The sequence below is a fragment of the Eurytemora carolleeae genome, unplaced genomic scaffold, assembly GCF_000591075.1.
Source record: "Eurytemora carolleeae unplaced genomic scaffold, Eaff_2.0 scaffold1203, whole genome shotgun sequence".
Lineage (NCBI taxonomy): Eukaryota > Metazoa > Arthropoda > Copepoda > Calanoida > Temoridae > Eurytemora > Eurytemora carolleeae.
Window position 1 is genome coordinate 6,645 of NW_019397847.1, and position 21,160 is coordinate 27,804.

General features: G+C 31.4%; 2 protein-coding genes across 3 annotated transcripts; both read left to right on the forward strand.

Annotated features, from left to right (window-relative positions):
- The first annotated feature begins 2,489 nt into the window (after positions 1 to 2,489).
- LOC111716104 (uncharacterized) lies at positions 2,490 to 4,821 on the forward strand. The gene is made up of 4 exons (XM_023491521.1): positions 2,490 to 2,599; positions 2,895 to 2,962; positions 3,733 to 3,797; positions 4,320 to 4,821. The coding sequence occupies exons 1-4, from the start codon at positions 2,515 to 2,517 to the stop codon at positions 4,426 to 4,428; spliced, it is 327 nt and encodes a 108-aa protein (XP_023347289.1). The 5' UTR covers positions 2,490 to 2,514; the 3' UTR covers positions 4,429 to 4,821.
- Positions 4,822 to 12,604: 7,783 nt separating this feature from the next.
- LOC111716096 (uncharacterized) lies at positions 12,605 to 21,116 on the forward strand. Of its 2 annotated transcripts, XM_023491509.1 has the most exons (10): positions 12,605 to 12,695; positions 13,190 to 13,248; positions 14,958 to 14,993; positions 15,675 to 15,737; positions 15,932 to 15,956; positions 17,267 to 17,348; positions 17,721 to 17,817; positions 18,717 to 18,779; positions 19,872 to 19,920; positions 20,926 to 21,116. In XM_023491509.1, exons 2-10 carry the CDS (start codon positions 13,199 to 13,201, stop codon positions 21,004 to 21,006), a joined length of 546 nt encoding a protein of 181 aa, XP_023347277.1. In that variant the 5' UTR covers positions 12,605 to 12,695; positions 13,190 to 13,198; the 3' UTR covers positions 21,007 to 21,116. The 2 variants fall into 2 exon arrangements, with proteins under 2 accessions (XP_023347277.1, XP_023347278.1); XM_023491510.1 differs by lacking the exon at positions 12,605 to 12,695 and having other exon boundaries at positions 12,829 to 13,248.
- The last annotated feature ends 44 nt before the right edge of the window (positions 21,117 to 21,160 follow it).

Here is a 21,160-nt window from a genome sequence, read left to right on the forward strand (position 1 = left end):
TATTTTGCACCCCCTTCTCCCCCCTCCCTCATCGTCTCATTTATATATATATTTATATATAAACGCCACCTTATACCTACCCCCACTGGAGAGGCGACGTTTAGTTGAAAACTGAGAATAAAATATTTAAATAAAACTAAAAATAATCAATTCTCCTAATTTTCAAACTGACATTGATTAGAAGTTTTTACAAATTCTAAAAAACTGAGATTTTTTCTTCGTAATCATAAATTTTCTTATCTTTTTCATCATATTCGTTAAGATAATGAAAACAAACTTTCGTATTTTTCTCAGATATTGCTGAAAAGGAAAAAATTGTCCAATATCATGTATTTAGAAAGGCTTTACCATATTTTAATAGCTAGACATACAGAGCGTGCGTCCCATATCATATTATATTTTCTCCAAGCTTTAACGCCAAAATACGCAAAAATACTAGAAAAACCTCGTATTTTCTCTGTAAGAAATTTATATTATCCTACTGCATTTTTTTATTTTCTGATTAGTCTCTAAAATCTCAATTTAAAAAGCCAGAACGATATGATGTGGGACACCCTATATAAGCGGCCAGCCTTTTTTAAACACCCTAAAACATAATGATAATTCAAACATGAGCTTCATGTTTTGTCTCTCAATTGCCATGATTGTGGCATGACTTATTTAATACACTTTATACTTTAAGCGTTAATATTTAAAATTATTTCAACCGAATTAATATTCTTATTCCTGGTCGTATTCAATATGTAGCAAGATAATTTACACTTACATTATAATTATAAAAGTAATAAGGCCTCAGGGCCCCCAAAATCAATGTGGAATTTTGTCCTAAAATTTATACGAAAAATAACCAGTAATCAAAATTAAAACAGAAATTTGTTGTTGTCCATTTTTGAGTTTTAGTATTTTCAATATTTAAAATCACTCGATTTTTAATTCTTTTTCGAAATGCTTTTGGTAAACTCGATGCTGTGTACAAAATGTTTTTTTAACAGTGCATAGCTACAGGTTTTCCCACAGTGAATGAGACTTCAGAGACGACATTTACACATTTTGTTCTGTCCTAAATCTACAGTAAGGGTGAAACTATTACATCAAAAATGTCAAATTATTTTTGCACGTGGAATCATTAAGAGAGCAGAGACACCTGGCGGACAAACTAATCGGCGTTTTAAATGCGTTGTATATATACGATTGTGTCGAAAAATAATCCATATAGGTTTTAATATCTAAATGATTTGTTTGATATTAAATTGATTTTTTTAACTTTCTCAATTTGCATGGATTCTACGTTCTTGGGTGATCGGTACAAGTCGTTTTAACAATTTTCTCCTTAAAGACGCATCAGATGAATCAGATACAAGTAAGATTAGTAGCGATCAAAAGCGATTATTTTTCGCCTTAAACCGATACCCCCTTTCATTTTTCGGGAACACTCCCTTCAAATATTGCAATATGTTTGAAATATTTATTAAGATTTGCTACTTCAGCATTTTTATTTTATCCGTAACTTTCAATTTAGTCGGTTAGTGCATGGTCAACGTTAGCACATCAAAGTTAATCGATTTAAAATTAGCAACGAAAATATAAATTTGTAAAAAGGGATTGTTCACTGTCCCAGATCGGATATCTAGAAAGTTGTGACTTTTGCATATGTTTAGAAATATATTATATAAAATTGGGTTAGACAATTTTGATATAACTAATTGAAGTTTGAACTTAGAGATAACGATCTTAGTGAATTTAGTGAATAATAATATTCTAATATTCTAATCATGATATAAAATGTTATGCATATTTATGTCTTACTTTTACTTCATAAAAGTTTTGTAATTTGTAATTTTCACAGCTATTATACAAGAATGTACGATCCGAAGTGATAATTTATATTTAAAAGAAAGAAAGAAGACGACAATTATTCTACTGTTTTCCGGTTTTAATTTCTGAGACAATGATAACCCAAAAAACAGCAATGTCGTCTTTTATTGTTGCTTTTTTCAAATTAGAAATACTGCTAAGGAACTTATTATTTGTAACTGAAATATCTCTAAAATGTGGTGTCTTAAAATATCTTGAAGTATCTTGAAATATCATGAAATATCTTGAAATATGTTGAATTATCTTGAAATATCTTTAAATATCTTGAACTATCTTGAAATATCTTGAAAAATCTTGAAATATCTTGAAATATCTTAAAATCAAAACTATTGTGTTGTGAATCTGCATAAATAACTGCTTAGAGAGGGATCAAGCAGCTACCCTCACTTTCAAAGTGCCCCACATTGAATATCGAGATTAAGCATTTAAGATAAACATTACTCAACCTCAAGTTCCAACCTCTGTATATCTTACATAGATCGGAAATTTTTATTTGATATTTTATTAAAAAAATAAAACATAAAACCCAAATTACTCAAATTTTAACATGATCAAAAGATTTCTTACAAAATCTAAAATGGAAAATTGTTATATGCTGTAGTAAATTTTTTTTTGAAGACAAAACTAAATACAGACAAGATGGCGGTCGAGAAGGATTTTAATTGGGAAGACGATCTCATGACAAAGAGCTTTCAGCGACAGAGCAGCCATCTTTCAAAGCTTGGTAAAATCACCAAACATAATCTGTTTTTTATTCGTGTCTGTGTAGACTGTAGGTTTTACTTTTTAACATGTGTAAAATTATTGAGTTTTTAATTTTCAATTGGACAATAAAACAAAAATTGTATAAACATTCAATATATACTTTTATCACTTTAGGAAAACTGTATTTTACCTACATAGAAGTCTTTTCAAACAAATTGCATTTAAATTTGTTGATTGCATTTAAACTTGAAGCACAGTTTTAATGATTGATCTGAGTAACAGCTGACTTCCCCTAAACATGTGTCTTGTATCAGCTGACCAGTACGGGCCAGACTACGGAAAACCGGTTCCTGGTTCAGATTCAGAGAGAAGAAGCTTAGAGGTAGAGATATGCATCGTTTTCATGAGGAACTGAAATATTTCATAACAAAAGAACTATTCAGAAAAAAAATTTTAACAATAGACAAACAATTTGAATTGTTCAAAGAAAAAAACAACAATTTTTTTCAAACCAAATGAGAAAAGCAAACATTAATAATGTAAAATTTTAACAGATTGTTAGCATTTTATTGTTAACAAACAACTTTTTATAACAAAATTTGAAAAATGTTCTTTATTGAACACACAATTTTTTGAACAAACTTTTGAAAACCAATAAGGTTTACTGAACAAACCATTTTTTTAACAAACCTTTAGAACAAGTATAGATTTTTATTGAACCAACAAATTTTAAACAAATGATGAAACATTATTTTCCTGAACAAACAATCTCACTGAACAAATGATTTATTTGAATAATCTATCAGTTAGAAAATAAACCAAATAGATTAATAATAATTCTGAAAACTAACGAATTCAAATTTTTACTGAGGGACAGAAAAGAAAGCAATGACAAAACAGGACAGCAGGACATTACGGAACTGGACAGCAGGACATTACGGAACAGGACAGCAGGACATTACGGAACTGGACAGCAGGACATTACGGAACTGGACAGCAGGACATTACGGAATAGGACAGCAGAACATTACGGAACTGAACAGCAGGACAATACGGACAGGCTTAGCTAAAGATATATTACAAGAAGAAAAAATGACAAATTGACCAAAATTCCAACAGATGGCTGATGAATACAAAAAAAAACGTTTTTAGTACCAGCAAAATGTAGTTGATGAAGTATCAAGTCTATGCTACCAGATTGCACAGTTTGGATTTAAGTAAGATATCTACTTACATAAACCTTCATTTTATATGTTTATGTTATACTGTTGTGTGCCCTCAATATTTCATCCTTATACATCCGTCCAAATTTTGCCAAATTTTTATCTTACAAACTTTGCAAGTTGAATTCGGCTCTGGCGCTCCAACAAATTTTGTTAGATGAAAAGTTGTGCACAAATGCATTCTTATTGGTGCATCACACTGCTGTTGTGCGCCATAAATTATTAGCGCTTCCATTTAAAATGCAAAGCAGTAAGATATAAATATGAAACATAGATTTATAGGTAGATGATAAAACATGCTAGATAATACTTTTCTGAAACATCTTTTGAGTGTACATTTTTGCCACCCTAAAACTTTTGTTGTGAAATTACACCAAAAACATTATTCTTACGTTAAGGCAACGTTCTTGATTTTGCTGGGCAAACTGCTAAAAGGAGCATCAACAAAATCCTGTATATGCCCTAGCCTTTATCTAGTATCTTACGTATAAACGTTAAAATAGTTTAACATTTTAGATCTAAAGATGGATCAGAGTGCATCAAATTTGGAGATTTATTCAAGGTAGAAAACGTTAATAAAAGGGACTGTTTGCAAAAAATACAGAAGGTTCAGGGAAAACGTTAATAAAAGGGACTGTTTGCAAAAAATACAGAATGTTCAGGGAAAAAGGATGAGACTTCAGAGACGACTTCATGGAATTGTAATACTGTCTGTTTCCATTTATTCATGATTCCCTCCAACTGTGTAAACTTGTTTCTTCAGAGACGACTTCATGGAATTGTAATACTGTCTGTTTCCATTTATTCATGATTCCCTCCAACTGTGTAAACTTGTTTCTTCAGAGACGACTTCATGGAATTGTAATACTGTCTGTTTCCATTTATTCATGATTCCCTGCTACTGTGTAAACTTGTTTCTTTCTTTGCTAAAATTGAATAAGCTTTCAAATGATTTTATTCATGACTAAATTTCACCTTAGGATCTTTAAAAGTTTTAGGTCGTCTTTACAGTCTTATTCTTTCTAACCTATAGTCGATAAACTTAATATCTGGACTTTGTTTCTCAGAACAGAATTTCATCGGCTTTAGCTTTAACAATTTAAATATTGCTTTAAATGACAATAAACTCAAGCAAGAAGTTTGTATTGGGGTGGGAACTATTATTATTACTAACGGAAAGAGCCGGTTTAGAAAAAAAACACATTAATGGTTGAACAAAACTAATGTGTTTTAAAATAACGGTGACTTTCGTTCTTTTTTTCTGCTTAAAATTGCATGAAACTTGCAGAAAATAAAAAAATGTTTATTTGGTGTTTTCTTCTGTTTTTCCCCCGCTTATTTGTTAAATAAAATACATTGATGTATTTTGATGTTTTTTTAGGTGTTTTGATATTTTTTAATGTTGTCTTCAATTGTTCCAGCTTTTTCAACTGTTTACATGAAATAATCTTTAAAGGATCGTTACCTATTTCTAAAACATTTTCCATTAAATGGAGTGTTCGCGAAAAAAGGAAGGGGACTTAGGCTTACGGCGAAAAATTATTGATGGTGATCGGAGGGAGGGAAGGCAACCTCCCCAGCATAGCTTCCAAACCTCAAATTATCTATTTGCAGCAGTGCGTGTCCCCACAGGACTTCCGAACCTCCCTCAAACAATCTTCCATGAATGATCTTCAATTTATGATCGTCAATTTCTACTGAAAACGGGACTAATTCGATTATTTAAGCGCGGCAGACCATCATATAGTATCCTTAACATTTTCATAATATTTTCATTTCTTTTTTACAATCAAAGTTAAGACTGGAAAAACTAAAACTTTGCAGATTTTTGTTTGAAATCGCGTTTCTCTGGGCTCTGATTGGTTTAAGCAACTGTTACCTCATAACTTAAACCTACCTGCAGATGAAATATGCGAAGTATTTATCTTAAGTTAGTTTACCTGCAAAAAAAGGCATTAAACAACAATAAAAGGTAATTTCCGCAACACTAAAATTATCTTTTTATCTATATGTATTTCAAATCTGTAGCGCTTGTAAAAAAAGCCCCCAATAGTTTTAAAATTATTAGTTTATAACAGAGTTTTGTTTTCTTTAAATATCTCAATACCTAGAAAGAAAATTGACAAACCGCAATGTTATTTATAATTTACATTTTATGAAGAATATTTCTATTTGTCTATACTTATTAGTAAAAGCTACTCACAAACCCCAGCCAATCCAAGATATGTTCAGAAACAAAATTTAAAAATAAAAGCTATTTTCTCTATATTGGAAGATTGTTTGGGGGAGGTTTGGAAACTCTATGGGGACGCCCGCTGCTGCAAATAGGTAAAATGAGGTTCGGAAGCTGTGCGGGTGAGGTTGCCTTTCCTGCCTCGTGATCAATACTAATCTTACTTCTATCTGTTGCGTCTATAAGGAGAAAATTGTTAAAAACGACTCATACCAAAAAAAGTAGCGTTCATACAAATTCAGAAAGTTGCAACATTCGACTCGGATTGTAAAATAATCAATTTAATTCCAAACAAATCATTCAGATATTAAAACCTAAAATCATGGATAATTTTTTGCCACATTAGTATATAGTTGATATTTCATAAAAAATTTTATTTCTATATTCTGAGAGTTACATTTATTCCGGTTTTGAGGAATTTTGATAATGAAGACGACATTTTCTCATAAAATAACAATTTTTGTAGTCCTGCTAAGGAAGCAAGGTTTCTATTGAATAAGTTAAGTTTGGAAAACATCATTGTTATGTAGAATATTATATTGATCTAATGTAACATAGTTAAATTTGATTGGAAATGAAAAACATCCTTGTAGATTAAGGGGATAATATATTTGGAAGTAGCTAAAATATTCTAAAGTAAAAACAGGAAATAAGAACCAACTTTACATTTTACTTGACTATATAATTAATGAATGATAAACTCAGTATATGATCCTTAAATTTCTGGAAATTGATTTTAATTGAAACTTCTACAGAACCAACGTCAGTTCAGAGAGCAACTAGAGAGAGCAAACTTGAATTTACTCTCTTAAGATTAACCTTGGGCCTCTCTCCGCCCAGTCTGGTTTATCCAGAGGTGGGGGACATCATGGATATTCCCATGTCCAAACACACTTTGATTAAAGTTGTGTGTTTGCTTGTTTATACTGGACTTATAATGCTGGTCCCCGACATGCCAAACATCTACACCTTCATCATCAACTGTCTGGGGTTCATAGTAACAATGTCAGCTTCAGTTCTCCTATTTAGGTACTTAAACTCTAGACCCCCGGCGCAGAAAAATATTCTGAACAGGATCTTAGCTCTGCTGATCCTATTGCTAGCAGCTCTAACCATCAGAAGCCTTCTCACGTCCTTTGTAGCCTGCTTCTGGAGTATCCACCTGAGTGAGATTGTTAAGAGGTATCCCATCTTAACAACTGCTGTCCTTTCATATAGACTTTACGTCTTGGCAATAACTGTCACAGTTTGCACTCTTACCTGTGGGAGACTTTTACTAGTCACCAACCCAGTTCTTTTTCACAACATACGTCATTCATCATGCGGTGCGATTGTAGCTGGGGCATTGGTTTTGCTTGTCTATGTTCTTGACTTAACTCACATGTCATTAGTGTGCAATGAAAACACAAACACAAGGCCATTGTTCAATTTTAAAATAGAGATGGGAATCATGACACAAGATGACTTCAAAACTACAATTCCAGTAACCGACAACCCAAATGCTACAAAATCAGAAAGTGAAAAGAAGTTCTGTAACGTATTCCCAACTTTTCCAGTGTTTCTAATATGTTCCTTATTTCTGGAAACAGTTAAAGTACTTTTTGTTCTAGTTAAAGAGTTCCTGAAAATGAAAAAGAAAAATAATCAAGTAAGACCAACAGAACTAATCGAAGTTATAGCTGATCAATCAGATATATTGAGAACAAATTCAGGCCCCAGTGGACAGCCAGCATTAAGGCGGTCTGAATCATTTCCATTACCTTATACGGCAAGGATAGTCAGCTGTCAAAGAAGGTATTCCCTGCAAGCTGAAGAAGCTACAGGTCCAGAAGCACTTGTAGTTGACTCCACTGAAAATCAGAATACTCCCAATTGTACAATAGAGAACCTAAACAGAGCTGCAGTGGGGGAGAATTTGATGCTTGCTAAAGAGGTCATCACTAAACAATGCATGAGAACTGCAAGTATTGTTACAATGTTCATTGTAGCTGGATTATGCGGAAGTTTGATAATTACAAGTCCTACAAGCGGAGTTGTAGAGCTCACATTAAGCAGACTAACTGCTTACAACTTGGTGATTTACTTAGGTCTATTCGATAAGGATGTTTTATCTTATTTTTTCAGCCTTTTTGGCTTTTCATTGTAAGATACGAAACGTTAATCTTAATCTGTGTGTTATCTATTTATAAATTTAGTTCGTAAGTTGTTTTGTTTATTTTTTAAATATATCTTAAAAGGGGGAAATGCCTGGAAGCCTGGTTTTGCATTGAAACAGCTTCAAGTATGTTCAAGCTGGTCAGGATTCCACCTAAAACTAAGCGTCCAGTGCCTACTGCTATGATTTGGACTGTAGTACACTGATAATAATTCAAACTAGACTTGAAGTTAATATTTGATAAGAGGGTTTAGTCTGGAATTGCTAAATGACCACATTATAAATATATATTGCTAGATTCCCCATTTTCTTGAAGGATAAATATACGTTTTCTAAATATGGGCTTTTTGTTTTTATATTGTCCTCATTTTTTATGTCAACAAAGGGAATGTTCTTGAAAAATTGTAAAGGTGTGTTGATCAACTGTTATTAAGATTAATGATTGCTACCTGTATTCAATCCAAATTATAAACTCTTCTTAAATTCTTGAAAATTTCAATATTTGACCAAATGACCAAAAAACTTGATGTTTTTTTAATATCGTAAAGCATATATGTTGAAAAAGTTTTATCATTCATATGTATAAACTTTTGTTGATGTAAAATAAAAAATTGGTATCGTCTTATTCTTTTTTGTAAATATTAAACTTTATTATTTTATTATCTATAATATATAATTCAAAGCGGTATGCGCGTAACTGCTATGGGCTTCTGTCTAAATCTTGTGAGAGCAGGTTACATACAAAGAAAGAGACTTCAGAGACGAGTGCGAAATTCCTTTTTTGATAATGCCCTGCAACTGTAAACTAGTTTCTTTGTCCAATTATTAAAAATGACATAAAAAGACTAAATTTAAGGCAAAAATTTAATTCAACCTTAGATTCGCCATATTTAAAGAGTTACAGATCGGCTTATTATAGTCCCATCCTGCAGTATATCGACTGTAGAGCTAAGGGATGCAGTGGGGAAATTTTTAGTGGGTGGGGGGATAGCAGAAGGAAAGGGGAGGGGTTGGTAGCGTGAACATGGGGGGATAGCAGAAGGAAAGGGGAGGGGTTGGTAGCGTGAACATGGGGGGATAGCAGAAGGAAAGGGGAGGGGTTGGTAGCGTGAACTTGGGGGATAGCAGAAGGAAAGGGGAGGGGTTGGTAGCGTGAACTTGGGGGATAATGTGCTTGTTAAATTTAGTTAAAGCAGGATACCATTATAAATTGTGATCTTTACAAAGAACTTTTGGAAAGCTGGAGTACGAACTGCAGTACATGTTTTGAGTCACAACTACGACTAAGACTTATGATAAGTCACTATTCCATACCAAAGTCGTACTTTAGAGACATAACTATGTCAAAGATACTTTCTAATTCACAGTTCTTAGTCAAAGCTATATCTAAGACACATTCTAAGTCACATTTCTAAATCATTGCTATTTTACAATTCTTGGACTCATTCTAATTCTTAATATGTCTAAAACACTTTCTCAGTCTTATCATCTTAAGTTACATTTTTTTTGGTCAATTTTGTTTCAGACACATTTTTTGTCATAGTTCTTATTCACAATTACGTCACAGTCGTACTTTTACGTACGAATTATTATTATCATTATTATTATTATTATTATTACTATTTGATTAATGTGGAAATGATGTAGATGTAGATGATGTAGTGTAGATGATGTAGATGATGCAGATGATGTAGATGATGTAGATGATGGAGATAAAGATATAAAATTGTAATCTCTATTTGTCTATAAGTAATGTCTAAAAGAACTGGAAATAAAACCAAAGGAATGGTTTTAGTTTGGCTTAATAGTTTTGTGGGTTGACTTTTACAGATAGAGGATAGTATCCAGGCAAAGCTTTGTACCCATGCTAATATATAGATAAAGATATATATATATATATATGTTAAACTGTACAATTTAGCAATCTTATGTGTATTTGAAGTTGCTAAGAAGAAACCTTAAAATCACTTAAATTGAACCAAAGAAATTAAAGTGACGGATCCATACGTAAATACTATTGCAGTCCTTGTCAATCAGAATATATGCTTAGGCAACAGTAGCAGTAATTTGCTCTTTTTCGGATGAAAGACTTTTACTGGTCATCATGGTCAATCCAGTTGTTTTTCACTATGTAAATCCATCATCATAGGAGCTTAAGGTGGTCTGAATCATTTCCATTACCTTATACGGCAAGGATAGTCAGCTGTCAAAGAAGGTATTCCCTGCAAGCTGAAGAAGCTACAGGTCCAGAAGCACTTGTAGTNCTATGGCAGGGTAAAGACGACAATGTGATAATTACTCTTCTTAGGAATAAATTCATTTATTCAAAAACTCAATTCAAGTGATTTTAAAGAATTATTTATTAAAATTATTTAAAATTATTTACCAAGAGAATTCCATTTCAACAAGGAGGAACCGAGATTAAGTAAAATTTCTAACTTCCTAAAAAAGTTGAACAAAATTTTGTATCTTTTTACGTTGAATTTGAATTTGTTAACGAAAACTTTGTAAAGCTAGTCGTTATTTTACGTGATTGTCCCAAGGGACTTTACGTGTAACTTTATGGGGAACCATGGGTCAGTAATGTTGGTCAAAAGGCAGTAAAAAAAATTAGTTATGATAAAGTTTTTATTGGTTTAAACTTAAGATACGAAAGAACTGAAACTAAAAACACACTGAATGATTAAAAGAACTTCCGGTGGTTTTAGTTTCTCACATTAGTTTTTTAAACCTATTATTTTAATCAAAATATTGGAATATTAACCGGTATTTCTTTTATCATATTCCATATCTGAGTAGACCACATATAGTTCGTTCAAACTATGTAATAAGAATAAAGAAAACGAATATTTTAATTTGAGGTGAAATGTAAGTTCATTTAATAATAACGAATTTGATTGCAGATTTAAACAACTTTTTTTAATAGAAAAGTTTCATGGAATTTGGGACAGCCTAGACCAAGGTTGTATAATAAGGTTCACTCTATATGCTCTCTAATGTACGGAAAATGTCGTCTTCTTAGCATAGATAGATAGAATCCGCATATGACGTCACTCTCGCCCTTATAATCAGTGAAGTCATATGCGGGATTTATCTTTCTATGCTATTGAGACGATACATTGGAGCGCATCGAGAGTAAGCAACCTTATTATACAACCCTGGTCTAGAGTTTGTTATCTGGTAATTGGTTTCTAAGAATTGGCTCAAATACATGGAAAGAATCCCTTTTATGAATCAATTGATTTTTAGGAGAAACAGGTGATTCCCATTGTACATTGCACATCAGGGGTTCAGCAGTATTTTTAATGGACGTAGTCATAATTTGAAAAGTAAAAAAAGTAAAAAAAATCTGGACAAACTTGATGGAGATGCTTTTGTTTTAATGTCTTCGAAAACATGAAAGAAAAATTGAAAGAATTGATCTATTTTCAAGATAGAAAAACAAGGATATTTTCTTAATTCTTTCTTTACGGTTCATTTCAAGTACCAAAGTTTTTCCAGCTGAGCAAGCTGTACAGTACAATTACAGTACATGTAAATGCAAACCGGGACGGTACGCAAAATTTATGATCCTCTATAAGTTTCGATCATGTAACTCTTTAATTAAATGGTCAATTGAAATTACTTTGCGTCTGTGCCTCTGAATTAAAAGTGAGAGAAAAAGAATTTAGATACAAAACTAAATCTTTATCTGATGAATAATGTGAATAATATTGTTGTTTTTCTAGGCTTAAAAGCGTTTTCTTCTAGTATTCCTGCATGTTTTCCTACAGAAGAAAAGCGAAAGTCACTTTTGAATAGAAACGACAATTGAAAATAATCAGTTTTCAAAATTAACATCATTGATATCTAATTACTACTTAATCTTTCGAAGTTTTTAAAGTTACCGTTGTGAATCGGACATGGCAATCTTTGCATGGACTTGAAATTACGCATAAAGTCCTTTTAACGTGTACTTTGTCATATTTAATTTCATATTTCATTATAATTATATTTTAGAGAAATACAAATTTACTATACACACACTAAGGGAAATGAATAAAGTTTTGAAAAAAAAAATTTAAGAATTAAAATTTGAACAAAATGATAAGTAATTAACTTAATAAAGTTCATCTTAATAAATTCTTTAAAACTGTCACTGAAGTAATTAACAACAATAAGTTACTTAGACAAACAAATTTTAGAAGAAATCATTTAAAGAAGATAGATATATTGGATATAAAAAACATTCATATTAAAAGAAATTGCTTCCGAATGAGCCAACTGGAAATACATGGATAACAGTAGGTAATAAACCTAATCTAATTAATAAAATAATGTAATAGTTAAAAAAAAAATTTTATTTTTTGTTCTTTTTTAGAAAACCAAAGACGAGTTCATCACGAATGGGTTCTTAACATTAAAGAGGTAAAGAATCGGACATCCCTCTTAATAATTGAAATGACGTATACAGTCCTTTTTATTAATTCAGGAGCTTCCACAGAGATGTTTTCCACTCAACAAGGAATTACACCTAACAACTGGATCATGAAAACTTTGCAAATAATTTTAAAATATAAAAAACAAGAATTGTTTTTAAATATCTTAATTTATCTAATTGCTGCACACTGAGCAGGAACATATCTTTGGTTCACTAAAAACTTCGGTTAATTTGAAGTACCGACTTTTAAGCGGCATGAACAAGTGGTGTACAGTATTTGTACAGCCTAAAGACAGTACACCAAACGGATTATCTATACATTCCAGAATGTACATTTTTCAAGTGTATTTTCTTAATTGTAAATATTTGAATGATGGTTTTAATGGGAAACTTCCCAATTGATATTCCCTTAAAGGGTATTTTCTTCAATTAAAAGACAGAGAGAAAGCCTGTTCTACGCGATATGTACGTAACTCCTTTGGGGTTATTGTGACCCATAAATCTTGAAAAGACGACATCTAATGTTCTGTCTGTATTGTTATTAATCTATGGTCCAACTGTTTAAACTGTACTGAAAGGATGAGGATATGAGAAAAGGAATTCCTAGTGTAGAACCTAGTGTTATATTTAAACTCAGGTAGGCAATCCTTGAAGGTAATCTGTAGATCGTCTTTGATTTTTGAAACAAAATGCGGCATTCATTCATCAAATTATTTAAAATAAAATAAAATTTAAATGTTCCTAGTCCTGGCATTTCCTGAATGTGCTTCTAAACTTTTTGAAATATAAAGAATTTAATTTATTTTAATTTAATTTAATTTAATTTAATTATTTTTTAATTTATTAAATAAAAACTAAAACTGTTTGCTGTGAATTTGGACGAATGAATCATGTCGCAAACTATTTCTAAGATCAAAGACGATCTTCAAGTATTTCCTTAACTTAAATGTTCAGTGGGACACCTTGTATCCTTCCATAGTTAATGAAGTTATAGCATCTTTTAGATCAGACATAAGCCTTAACTCGACCCCACCCATGAGATACTGACAACTCTAAAAGTTATTTATTAAATTTTTAGACAACCTCGACATTTAAGTGTCACCAACTTACTTTTCGTAGCCCTAGCAATATATATATTTTATAATTGCAGCGCGCTTTTTTTCTAGCTAAACTTTATCAGTAGTAAATGACAAAATACTGCTCGATTTTTTCGTGTTATCCACAAGAGGGAGTATTGGGTGTGCTCATTTTTAACTATAGGAGACCAGGTAATAACTACAAACATAAGAGCGAGCATGAACTCTTTCTCTTCGGCTCACCTCTATTTGCACTGATTAAATCTTATGTATATATTTCAGGTAGGCAGTTTATACAGGACTCAACCGTGAACTGAAAACACAATAAATCAGTCCAGGGTTAATTATATGCATGACAATAATAAAATTTTAGCCTTTAAAATAAAATTGCAGCGCTTTTTTTTCTAGCTAAACTTTATCAGTAGTAAATGACAAAATACTGCTCGATTTTTTCGTGTTATCCACAAGAGGGAGTATTGGGTCATTCATAGACAGGACATTTCAAAGATAGACATTTCATAGATAGACATTTCATAGACAGAGAATATTTTTCATAGACCATATATCTTTTTGATTTTTACTTCAGATATTATTTATATTTTTGCTTTAAACTGATAACATATTATATTGTTTATTTCTTGTAGGTCAGACTGATCACATTTTCTAAAAATTGGGACACATTCTTACAAACCCAAATCCTAAATTTTTTTGGAAAAAAATCGTTTTTGTGTTTACAAACATTCTTCTCTGTCTATGAAAATGCCTGTCTATAACAAATCTACTCTGTCTAGTGAAATGCCATGTCTATGGGAAGAAGTCCTATCTACGAAATGTTCCATGTCATATATCTATGAATTTCTTTTTCTATAAAATGTCTATCTATGAAATGCCCTGTCTATGAAATGTCCTGTCTGTGAAATGTCCTATCTGTGAAATGTCCTATCTATGAAATGTCCTGTCTATGAATGTCCTGTCTATGAAATTTCCTATCTATGAAATGTCCTGTCTATGATTGTCCTGTCTATGAAATGTATTTCTATGCGATGACCCAGCACTCAAAAGAGAAGCTAATTAATTAAAATGATTGATATTCAAATCTGCGAAAATTAAGATTATATGGAATACTGTCTTTTGATTGGCCAAGCTTTGAAACTTTCGGCACTCATATGTAAGATTTTAGTTTTATCAGAGCTTAACTCATTCTGTCAATTCATAAGATTCCAACTGTCTAAACTAAAATTTTGAAGAAAACGTTAATAATTCTTTTTAGGCCTCCTGTCATCCCTGTAATCCCTTTAGTAGCTTGGTAAGTAAACTTTTTAAAATGTTATAAATCATTTAATCAATTAAAAATAAAGATAAAACACAGACAACATTTCTTTGAATGCCAAAGAACATTCCACCATCGTTTACTAGAAATATATTATTGTATAACAAGGGATTATAAACGTAATCAATAGTTCCAAAAGAGATTTCTATAGTTTCAGTAGAAGCAAATATTTCCATTTACTGACAGCGCCGATATAAGGGTTTATCTCTATTTGGATAATGAGCTAGATAGAAAGATAGATGTTACCACCATGCAATTTCTATTGGTTCAGCATAGACACCAAACACATGGCTGAACCCTGATTGGATCAGTCTATAATGGACTCGGCATACTATATGCATTCCCGATTTACAGTGGTACCCCTTTTAATATTTATCCGGGAAAGATATGTGCGGTTTTACATGTTTTTAGTGTTGAAATATGGAAATTTCCTTCATTGTTTTTGCTACATAAATCCGAAAGTTACTAAATGGGAAAACTAAAATTGAAATTATTTAATATTCAGAGAAAAAATACTGAATTCTTTAGTTAGTATTTTTGCTAAGATTAAGGCGGAACGGTTCCGTTGTTCAAGTTGTGTGTGTCACTTGATATCATGAATTGATTCTACAATCCTTCTAGAATTACGTAAACTGTCTCTTTATTTCTTGTTTTCAGTCTTGCACAAGAATACTTTCAGCCTTGTCTACCAGGAGAAGTTGGAATTATTGAAGCTTTCAGGTTCAACATAAACATTTATTAATCACGAGCTCAAGTGCCCGGCGTTCCCTGTGGAATTTAAAAAGCACTTTTTTAAAATTTCTTATTTTGTAAAAAAAATGCAATTTAAAAAAAATATTCGAATTTTGAAAAGAAATGGACAATTTTAGTTTATAAATCTAAAATGAAATGATTTATTTATGTTATTTTTGTAGTTACTGCAGATCTTGTGTTAAAGAGGTAATATTTAAAACCTTGAGGATCTGATTATTCTCTATCAATTATAAATTATAAATTATAATGGAAAGACTTTAAATGTTGGCGAAAAGAATATAATTGTAAATTTAATTAATCAGAGCTGAAAACTGTAGAATGGTGGATATCGAGATCAATGCCTTTTTTTCTTAATCTCCAGATTAAATAATGCTTGTTCTCCAGATTAGTTAACCGATTAGGATTAAGGATATCCAATTCTAAAGCTCAGATTAAATACTTAAAGAGACTGTCTCTACAATTTCAAATGACCCTCCATTTAAAGAAGATCATACATGACCGACTCACAACATTACACTTTAAACCTTTCTCAAATCTAAGAAATCGAAATTTTTGTTTTAAAAGTCTTAAATCCTCCCAAATTTTCCAGTTTTTGTAGCAAATATCTGTAAGTCACTTTTAAAAATAATCTACAATTGAAAATAACCAATTTTTTAAAGAGAGATCATGGATATTTTCTAATTTTTTTTAAAAAAGGTTTTTATAAGAGATAATTACAAAATTGTACAAAATTATTTCAATAGTATAAGAGTATTCTAATTTTTCCCAGTTTGGGATTCTAGGGGCCCCGGGACCCTCCCCTCTGGGGGGGGGGGAGGAGGATACCAGGACCCCAAAAACCCCAAGTGTGAAACAGCACCCCAACATTTACTTTTCATATTTTCAAAATAATTGGTATTAGAAATAGTCTGTACATTCTTCTTATCTATGCATTGGTTCAAAATTCTGCTAATCTCTGCTTCTTTTTAACTTTGTCTGATATTTCTGGAAGTTTAGCTCATCATATGTTTCTAAATTCGATATCTTGCAGCTGCTGACATTGAATGGATATTTCTTTAATTCTTGATAAGACAAAGCTTGTATAGGAGTTTACCGTTGTGAGTCGGAATTTATAAATAGAGGGTCGATTATAATTACACCTATAGTCCCTATAATCTCAATTTCAAAACAATAGGACCTAATGATATAATATTTTATTAAACCTAATGATAAAAATCTTATTAAACCTAATGATATAATATCTTATTAAACCTAACGATATAATATCTTATTAACCTAATGATATAATATCATATTAAACCTAATGATATAATATCTTATTAAACCTAATGATATAATATATTATTAGACCTAATGATATAATATATTATTAGACCTAATGATATAATATTTTATTAAACCTAATGATATAATATCTTATTAAACCTAATGATATAATATCTTATTAAACCTGATGATATAATATCTTATTAAACCTAATGATATAATATCTTTAGCCCGAACCTGATTGTTTGAATAAAGCAGAAATTAGTTCTCCTGAAATCAAGAACTGTGTCCGAGACATCACCCCTCCACCAGGTGTAGGGGGGGGGGGAAGGACTAGATACAAATGAAGCGGCCCCCCTCTAGCCTGCATGATTAAGGGGGGGGGGATGCCCCATCTTTTATGAAGGCTTGCCCCCACCTGAAGGGGGGGCAATAGCCAAGAAGTCCACCCTCAGCAAATTTAAGAGCTCTGATCGTAAAATAAAAAAATAATAATTGAACGTTAGTTTATTGAGCTTAAAGTTCAATCGATATTCTGTAGTACAACTATTAAATTAATCCTACATGTTCACCGCAAATATTGTGTGATGTGTCATATTAAAAAAAATATTTTTCATTTAAAATCATTGGTAAGACCCAAAGCTCTTTTCCAGAATTTTAAAAAAAAAACATGTTATTTGTTAGTAATAAAAGAGCGCTGGGTTCGGTCTCCGCCTCCTCCGCCATATCTAAGACGAGCTTCCGCCATTCCTCCGCCTCCAAGAACACCAAAGCCAATCAGGTACACTTTGTCATGTGTCCCTTTTGCTGGTCTATTTTTGGGACGTTTTCTGACGTTATTTTCTTTCAGGGCAAAAAGTTGGCAGAGTTTAAGAATGGCAGACATGTTTTTAAACTTAATTATTCTCAAATTTCGACCCTAAAAGAAGATATATGCAAAAAAACGACATAATAACGATCCAAAAACAAACATGTTGTAACGATCGTTTTTTTTATGGATAAATATATTGCAAAGTTTAGTAAAAGCAAACATTACATAATACATACAGTTTTGAATTCATGAAATTTTAACATTATTTAATCGATCCCGGCAGATTGACAACGCTTATAGATGTACTGTTAAAAAACTTTTTATTTGTAACATCGAACTATCGAAAGAATATTCTGAAACGATGACCGTTTTGTTTGAAATATTGAACAAAATGTTAAAGATTACTCAACATTTTTTATCTTTAACATTCTTAACTGTTCAAAAATATTTTCTATAAATGCTTAAATAAAAATTAAACTTTAAAGGGACTGTTATCTTAATTTTAAGAAACCCTACATGCAAAGATGGCAATGCCAGATTTACAAAGCTTTGCCTGATCAAGTATTAATTATATATCCGTGTTTTTGTTTGTTTTAAACTGTTTATTTTCTCTGCAAAAGTGGCAGAGCATTTCGTGCTTATAAGAAAAAATCGAAAAGTTCATAGAAAAACAACATTATCTTCCACAGTGGATCAGATCAAGGTTTCAAGGGTACAGTTGTAAATCAGACATTGCTATCTTTGCATTGAGGGTTAATTACAATTCGCTTACTCCCTTCAAACATTTAAACGGGGAACTGAATGAATTTCGAAAAAAAAACTCTCAATGTTCAGATTGTCAATATATTTATTGTATTTATATATTTCAGGCGGCAAAGTATAAGTCTACCAACCAAACAATTAACTGTACTAGATATACCAACAGTATTTAGGTTAGGCTAAAAACTTTACAGTGTGTCTCTGAAAATGTACAATGTGTCCCTGAAAATGTACAGTGTGTCCCTGAAAATGTACAGTGTGTCTCTGAAAAAAGTTCCACGAACCTTACAGTTGAGTTACGGATTAATGTTGCTCTTTGAAATAATTTGTCAACCTATACTTTTATTCATGCTTGAATTTAGATATTCACACAAATAAAGACCATATTGGGGGAATTACAGGACGAGGGTTATTTTGTATTTATTAATTTTAAATGGTTGAATTCAATATACAGGTTTACCCACACAGGATGAGACTCAAAGACGATTGTATGAAATTTACACTGTCATGTTTCAATAAATTCACAACTTCGTGCAACTGTAAACAGGTTTAGCTAAATCATTAAACAAGCTCTTAAAAGGCAGAATATTTAATTCAAACTAGAGATCGTCAGGTCGTCTTTACAGTATCATTCTTTGTGGGTGTAACCCTGTATATGTTGACAAGTAAGTCCTGTAACTTATTTCAATTAATTTTTAAGTTATCTTTAAACTTTAATTTTTCGTACATTCGTAGTATGCCTAATAACTATTTCTTTTTATAAAAATGTGTCCACAGGTATACAATACAACTTAATAGTTTCTAGTCCTAGCTAAGGCTATTATTATAAGCATCAATATATATTATCTTCCTACATACAGCGTCCAATATCAGATTAGATTATCTCTAAGCTTTAGCGCCAAAATACGCGGTATATTTTGAATACAGAAAAGTTTGTTCGACTAACTTAATCATTCCAGAGCCCGAAATTTAAAAGAGTATCGATTGTATGAAACTCCCGAGTTTCCATTTCGTGGTCTTATCATTTAAGTAGATTTTAATTTAAGAGATTCGAAAAAAGGAGAATATGAAGAAACTAAATAATATAATATTTCATAACAAAAATGTTGATATCTACAAAACTGCCTAACCCCATTCGGGAAACCCCCGGATTTCAAAACTGGCTATTTTAACGATACCCTGTCTTAAGTTTTGGGATCACGAATGATAATTAGCCGTAGAAAAATATTGGATTTTATATTTAAAATATTAAAATTGTTTTTCAGACCTGAAAGATCAAGAACTAATCGTGAAAATCCGAGAACTAAGATTAAGGTAACCAATAATTTTTTTACGACAGGGAAATTATACGATTTGAACGATTTTCTTCTGAAAGAAAGATATTGCTTTGCGTCTATTACAGCCAAGAAATTGTGCTGCCGACCGCAGAGATTTTTATGTTAAAAAAAGTAATTATCTAATTTCTGTACATACACTAGATTCTTGTCTCAACATTTCCACATCATTTGATTAATATTTCATAGATACGTCCCACGAAATATGACAGCTGGTATATAGTTTTGAATGTCTTCTTCCATTTACTAACTCAGATATTTAGGATTTTTTGAAATCAATTTCGTCGAATTAAATTGTTACTCAAATGTATTTTACTTCAATTTAAATTTACTATAATATATTTTTTACTTTTCTCCTTGGTACCAAAGAACTTGAAAAAAATGGAAGAAAACATTTTAAACTATTCATCAACTGACACTCTATATTTTAGCAATAAACTTTATCCATCTATTAGAATGCTGCGACTAAATTTGTATTAAGTCTCATGCGTTGACAGCTCCAGGGTTACCCACAAACCTGACAACCTAACACATTTACAAGTTTTATTCTTATTTTCATTATTTCATCTTAAATCATCAACAATTTTTAGGAAACAACCAGGGAACCTTAAAGACAATGCCACGGATCCGGATCAGTTGTATCCGCAAAATGTTGGCATCACAGATCCGGATCTCAGGAACAACATGTCACACAAAACAACAGAATTCAAAATTGTTAAATAATATTGGATTAACAAAAATTTCAAATTTTTGAATAAATCGCAAAGTTTCAGCAAAAAAACGAATGTTTGAAAATTTTTACTTTTGTTAAAAAATCAGTAAATCATAAAGAAATGTTGATGAGCTGGATCCGCATCTAAATGGATTCTAGGCACTAATTCAAGCTTAAAATATAGACCTTTTAGGCGACCCTCATGGATGGCACTCTTCTCACTAACTGTTAGCTAATAGCAACGGACAGATTTCTATAAAATATTATTTTCAGTTTTCTACGAGTACAGCTCTGTACAAACCACCGGACCCAGTGTATGAAGGAGTTAAAACCAGACGAAAACCAGCCTTTTAACATCATATTTAGAACTTTTTCTAAGTAAACATTACAATATTAAAACAAAATCAAAAATATGATGCAGCAAAAAATACAAAAAACTTCTTTCAAAAAATGTTTGCAAAAAAGATAATTTTTTTCTTATTAACTTGTTTAAGAATTTAAAAACTTT

Excerpts from the sequence above, each read along its gene's own strand:
- LOC111716104 (XM_023491521.1), top strand. The coding sequence starts at position 2,515 with ATGGCGGTCGAGAAGGATTTTAATTGGGAAGACGATCTCATGACAAAG. Across the intron at positions 2,600-2,894 it reads CAGCCATCTTTCAAAGCTTG|CTGACCAGTACGGGCCAGAC; the intron begins GTAAAATCACCA and ends GTCTTGTATCAG. Across the intron at positions 2,963-3,732 it reads CAGAGAGAAGAAGCTTAGAG|TACCAGCAAAATGTAGTTGA; the intron begins GTAGAGATATGC and ends AAACGTTTTTAG.
- LOC111716096 (XM_023491509.1), top strand. The coding sequence starts at position 13,199 with ATGAGAAAAGGAATTCCTAGTGTAGAACCTAGTGTTATATTTAAACTC. Across the intron at positions 15,957-17,266 it reads GCAGATCTTGTGTTAAAGAG|CCCGAACCTGATTGTTTGAA; the intron begins GTAATATTTAAA and ends TAATATCTTTAG. Across the intron at positions 17,818-18,716 it reads AGAACACCAAAGCCAATCAG|GCGGCAAAGTATAAGTCTAC; the intron begins GTACACTTTGTC and ends TATATATTTCAG.